Raw genomic sequence first — 6987 nt, forward strand, 5'->3', positions numbered from 1 at the left:
CTCAAATTTTGGAAATGTATATTCGGACGCATCATGCACCACTTTATAACACACCAACTGAGTGTCACCCTAGTTGAATATTATAAAAAATCTGGAAATGTATCTCCGGGTATTTTCAACAAATATATTGAAATTTGATCAGCCCATTCGAATTGAAATCTTATATCACCTTTACATGTTAGATATTTTCTGAGATGCATCTCCAAAATAAGTTGATAAAACACTGAGTTGTATGATTACACAATCATACTTATTTTCCACTCAAAACCCTCACCAAAAACCCTTTCATTCTCAATTCACATTTTCACTCCAAATCTTCAATCTTGTGTTTCATCACATTAAGGGGGGGAAATAAGTTTGAATTCCAAGTAAATATCATTTATTTCAAATCTCATTGCTCACATTAATCTTGTTTTCTGTTTGAAAAACTTGCGTTGTTATGGAGATACATTTCAGGAACGAGTATGAACTTATCAAAAAATGCATTTTCGATATCTGTTTGTGTTCTTTTTTCAAAATTTGTTTACAAAATTAGCATTTATTTACTATTCTGTGGTAATTGTTTTCATTCGATATGGTGTACCCCGATGTTTTCTCCAAACAAGTTGTGTCTTTAAATGTCAAAGGTATTGTTGTGAAGGCGGTAGATATTGGCAACCAATTTAAAAATGAGCAAGAGTTTGAATTTTGTGAACACATACTTCAATGGATTCGTGCGGAGGCCTCCAAACTGGGATTTGGTATGGTTATCAGAAGGTTCGATAATGGTTCAGATATAAGATGTGCTTTTGTGACAATGGCGTACAAAAGAAGCGGGAAATATATAACTCCTCTCCAGAATTTTATACGAGACGACACTGGTTCAAGAAAATGTGAGTGTCCCATTAAGTTGTGTGCTTACATGTTGGCAAAAAATAAATGTATATTTAATGTTGTATGTGGTTTACATAACCATGACTTGTGCCAAAAGTTAGTCAGTCATCTAATTGTGTGTCGCCTCACGCTGAAAGAGAAGGAATGTATTGCTGATATGACATTGAATTTAGTTCAACAGAAAAGTATACTTGCAACATTGAAATGTAAAAGATCCGAAAATATCTCAAATATCAAGCATGTGTACAATATTTATTACCAAACTAACAAGGCGCTGAGAGGGGATATAACTGAAATGCAACAACTCTTAAAACTATTGGATGATAACAATTATGTGTTTATGTACCGAACATGTGAGGATGGAGTTACCATTAGATATTTTGGACTCATCCTGATTTCATCAAGTTGTTCAACATGTTTCCTACAGTGCTCGTAATTGATTTAACATGCAAGACCAACAAGTACATACTTCCATTATAGGATATGGTTGGTTATCTCTAGTGTGAAGACATATTATGTCGGGTTTGTGTTTCTAGAGAGAGAGAAAGAAGAGAATGTTACTTGGGCCTTAGAGGTGTGTCAGGAAATGTTGAAAGACCAAAAAGAGATGCCTAAAGTGATTGTTACCGACCGCGATACCACCTTGATGAATTCGGTTCCAAAGGTATTTCTTACTTCTTATGCATTACTTTGTAGGTATCACATACCAAAGAATGTGAGAAGTCGGGTTAAACCCGCGGTAGGGATGAAACAGATAGAGTCCGAAGATAGAAAAATGGTGAAGACTATAACACCCCTTTTTCTACCCCAAAATACTTAACATATAATCAGAGTAAATAAGCACGCATATAAACAAAAGGGCGTCACATCGACGTTTTCAAAAACTAAAAGCTTTCAAAAACCAACAGCTTTCATCATCAAGATACAATACACCTGGTCATTTAAAATAACACACTTCAAATAACATGAGTCATCAAGAATATGCGTTCGCAGCGGAAAATAATGAATACTCATGCATTTCATAAAATGATCCATGTCCCATACCATGATCATCCCTCAATAATCTCCTCAAGATAAAATAAAACCATATTCAGAATATTTGGCACTATGGCCTCTCAGACAACAATTTCAAATAAACATGTTCACAAGTAATAACATGATACATATCCAAATAAGATATGAGTTCAATACTACTAATCTACCCCGTGTTACATGACCAGAGCATTGACTCATTACCTAGTCTCTAAGCTAAAACATGGAAACTCTCCGGCTAAATCTCGGGTAAGCTATCGTCCACTTACTTCAGCAATACTACTCCTGAATATCTGCACGATGCCCATGTGAAGACAACATTCAAACAGAAGGGTGAGAATTCAAATCATTATGAAGAAGTATAATAAGGCACAATGATTAAATCAACAATTAACGGAATCCATCACACCTTGTATAACCATGTCAATAATACTAACCAACATCTATTTCACATGTTTCAAACATCCATCTAAACTCAAGGAGTACAATATTAAAATCCAATACTATATTCCCAAATATACACATAACTATAATTATCACATAATCACATATTTTGCCGAGTTATGTATCCAAACATCACCAAATTCAATTAACATATCTCATACACACATCACAATCACCTTAATGCATACATTCAATTATCATATAACCCTAATGTGACTCAATGCAAGACATGTGACTCTATGCATGTGGTACCGCAATGTGAACCCAACATTTCACCGCTTTCCGATTCAATATCTAGAATCCAAGTCACGCTTCCGGTCCGGACAAGATCAAAGCCACTACGTCTATTTCCAATTAAGGATCAACGTCTGCTACGCCTATTTCCATTCAAGGATCAACGTCTATTACCATGTGAACCCACAGTTTCACCGCTTCCACCATGAAGCCGGCCATGCCATGAATGAATGTACAAATACCAACACATATGCAATTAAGATCATCTCTACCATCTTAACATTCCACATATCACCATAATTCAACTCTATGAATTATCCACCAATGGTACATATACACATTCATAACAATATATCATTCATAATATAGGCCAATTATCAAATACGCACACTTAGATTTCATTTCAAAATGAATACAACCTTTAAAATCTCAATTTTTCATTTTTCAACAGTGTTAACCGGTTAACGCTTTTAGGTAACCGGTTAACGCGAAACAGAATGCACTTCCTGGCAGATTTTCAACAGTGTTAACCGGTTAACGCTTTTGGGTAACCGGTTAACGCAAAACAGAATGGACTTTCTGGGCAGATTTTTAACAAGTAACCGGTTAACGCAAAACAGAATGCAGAATTTTCTGCGTTTTTCATCGTTTGAGGCCTTTCGGACCTCCGATTTCGATTCCGTAAAAAGCCAAACGCTCAGAAAATTATAACTCATACAATACTCTAAGTATATAAAGTTAATTTGCAGTTTTAACATAATTAAATCACCATAAATCAAGAATACTCATCAAAACCTAACAATTCCAAACAACCATACAAAATTAGGGATTTTAACCTAAACATACTTCTACCCATTGACCCAATCATACTAACCCATAATAATAAGGATACTCCCCCTTACCTCTTCAATTTTCTGGAACCTTAGCTTCTCTCTTGTTCTTCCCCTCTTCTCCTTACTTTTCCTCTTTTCTTTCTCTGTTGCCGTCAAATGATCAAATGAATCCTATTTCTCACTCTCATCACCTCTTACTATTATAGTATTATATTTGGGCTTAAAGAATGATACTTCTAATTTAATTATTAGGCCCAATAATACCTAGTATTATAATATCTCTATTTAATTCAAATAAATTAAACCAACACAGTATACACATCAAGTTAATTAATATAATCAATTATTCAATTATATCTCATATCAACTAAATAATTAATTAACACACCGAACTAATTAATATAATCAATTATTATACTACCTAACAACCAATTAATTAATTAACACTCCAAATAAATAAAATAAAATATAATAATAATAATATAAGAAATAATTACTAAAATTGGGTTGTTACAACTCTCCCCCACTTAAAAGATTTTCGGCCTCGAAAATTTACCTCAAACGAACAACTCCGGATACGATTCCATCATCTTATCCTCGAGTTCCCAAGTAATATTGCCATTGGCGGCTCCGCCCCATATCACTTTCACCAAAGCAATCTCCTTACCCCGAAGCTTCTTCACTTCTCGATCTTCAATTCGCATAGGTGATGTATCGACCGTCAAATTATCCCTCACTTGAACATCATCTAATGGAACAACATGTGGTGGGTCCGCAATGTACCTCCTCAATTAAGACACATTGAACACATCATGAAGATTAGAAAGTGACGGTGGTAATGCAATCCGATATGCCACTTCACCTACCCTCTCGGAAATCTGATAAGGACCAATGAATCGTGGCGTCAACTTACGCGACTTCAAAGCTCTACCAACACCCGTTATTGGCGTAACTCGAAGAAACACATGCTCATCTTTCTCAAACTCAAGAGCTTTCCTCCTCTTATCATGATAACTCTTTTGACGACTCTGAGAAGCCTTCATCTTCTCTTGAATCATCTTAATCTTATCCGTAGTCTCTTGAATCAACTTGGGTCCAACCATAGCACTCTCTCCCGATTCGTACCAACACAAAGGAGTTCTACACCTTCTACCATAAAGAGCCTCAAAAGGTGCAATTCCAATACTCAAATGGAAACTGTTTTTATACGTAAACTCGATCAAAGGCAAGAAACTATCCCAATTTCCTCCTTGTTCTAAAACACAAGACCTCAAAATATCTTCAAGTGACTGAATAGTCCTCTCCGTTTGACCATCAGTTTGCGGATGATATGTCGAACTCAAACGCAACTTCGTACCCAAAGCACTTTGCAAACCTTCCCAAAATCTCGAAGTGAACCTTGAATCTCTATCCGAAATAATGCTCGACGGAATACCATGCAAGCACACAATCCTCTCGATGTACAACTTAGCAAGTCTCTCCATCGAATAATCCATCCTCATCGGAATAAAATGAGCATATTTCGTCAACCTGTCCACAACGACACAAATCGCCTCACAATTACTCAATGTTCTCGGTAAACTCGAAACAAAATCCATAGAGATACTATCCCACTTCCACTCGGGAATAGATAACGGTTGCATCAAACCAGACGGTTTTTGATGTTCAATCTTTGACTTTTGACAAGTCAAACATGAATACACAAATTCCGCTACGTCCTTCTTCATACCTTGCCACCAAAACATCTTCCTCAAGTCTTGATACTCAGACCACTTCTATGCCCTTCCTCAAGAATCCTCTTTCTCAAATCCGCAACATCCAGAACACAAACTCGATCACGACACCTCATGATACCATTCTCATCAATCCGAAAGTCACCACCTTTGCCTTGATTAATCAATGTCATAATATCGACTGATTTCAAATCTGACTTCTGACCTTCTCTAATCTCGTCAATAATGCCACACGTAAGCTTCAACATACCAAGCTTAACACACGAAGGCGTCGCTTCACAAACCAAACTCAAATCTCTAAATTGCTCCAACAATTCAAACTCTCGAATCATCAACATAGACATGTGCAATGACTTCCTACTCAATGCATCGGCTACAACATTCGCCTTTCCAGGATGATAATTCAAACCAAAATCATAATCTTTCAAGAATTCCAACCATCTCCTTTGCCTCATATTCAATTCCTTCTGATCAAACAAGTACTTCAAACTCTTGTGATCACTAAACACATCAAATCTCGATCCAAACAAATAATGTCTCCAAAGCTTCAACAAAAACACAACGGCGGCCAACTCTAAATCATGCGTCGGATAATTCCTCTCATGAACTTTAAGTTGCCTTGAAGCATAAGCTACCACTTGCCCTTTTTGCATCAAAACACCTCCCAAACCCAACAAAGAAGCATCACAATACACAACGAAAGGTTCTAACGGATCCGGTAAAATCAAAATAGGAGCCGTAGTCAATCTTCTCTTAAGCTCTTGAAAATTCGCTTCACACTGCGAAGTCCAAATGAAAGCTTGACCTTTCCTAGTCAACTGCGTCAATGGTAACGACAACTTAGAAAATCCTTCAATGAACTTCCTATAATAACCAGCCAAACCAAGGAAACTTCGAATCTCAGCAACAGACTTAGGAGCTTCCCATTGAGATACAGCTTCAATCTTCGTAGGATCCACAGAAATACCACCACTCGAAATCACATGCCCAAGAAAACTTACTTCACTCAACCAAAAATCACATTTAGAGAGTTTAGCAAACAACTTCCTCTCTTTCAACACCGATAACGCAACCTTCAAATGCTCGGCATGATCTTCTTCACTCTTAGAATAAATCAATATATCATCGATGAACACAACAACAAACTTATCCAGATAATCATGAAAAATTCTATTCATATACTCCATAAATACACCAGGTGCATTAGTCACACCAAAAGGCATCACGGAGTACTCGTAGTGACCATACCTTGTTCGAAAAGCAGTCTTTTGAATATCTTCAGCCTTTACACGAATCTGATGATACCCAGACCTCAAATCAATCTTGCTAAACACACAAGCTCCAACCAGCTGATCCATCAGATCGTCAATCCTTGGAAGTGGATACTTATTCTTAATTGTCACTTTATTCAATTGTCTATAATCAACACATAATCTCATAGAACCTTCTTTCTTCTTGACCAACAGAACAGGTGCACCCCACGGCGACACACTAGGACGAATAAACCTCTTCTCAAGCAAGTCTTCAAGTTGACTCTTCAACTCTTTCAACTCGGAAGCAAACATCCTATAGGGAGCCATCGATACAGGACTAGTTCCAGGAACTAAATCAATCGAAAACTCAACCTCACGTTCCGGAGGTAAATCACTTACATCTTCCGGAAATACCTCCGCAAACTCACAAACTATTGGTAATTCTTCAATCGTCCTCTTCTCACGAATATCTAAGGTTGCCAACAACATAAACAACTCGGCACCACCTTGCACCGATTCCTCAACTTGCTTAGCAGACACAAACCTATCTTCCTTAGCACCAACCTCAGGAAAAATAATCGTCTT

At 37.0% G+C, this 6987-nt stretch overlaps 1 protein-coding gene across 1 annotated transcript; it reads left to right on the forward strand.

Moving 5' to 3' along the window:
* The first annotated feature begins 574 nt into the window (after positions 1 to 574).
* On the forward strand, positions 575 to 1309 carry LOC127094676 (uncharacterized). Its single transcript, XM_051033480.1, has one exon. The coding sequence runs from the start codon at positions 575 to 577 to the stop codon at positions 1307 to 1309; it is 735 nt and encodes a 244-aa protein (XP_050889437.1).
* The last annotated feature ends 5678 nt before the right edge of the window (positions 1310 to 6987 follow it).

Source organism: Lathyrus oleraceus, chromosome 6, assembly GCF_024323335.1.
Source record: "Lathyrus oleraceus cultivar Zhongwan6 chromosome 6, CAAS_Psat_ZW6_1.0, whole genome shotgun sequence".
NCBI lineage: Eukaryota > Viridiplantae > Streptophyta > Magnoliopsida > Fabales > Fabaceae > Lathyrus > Lathyrus oleraceus.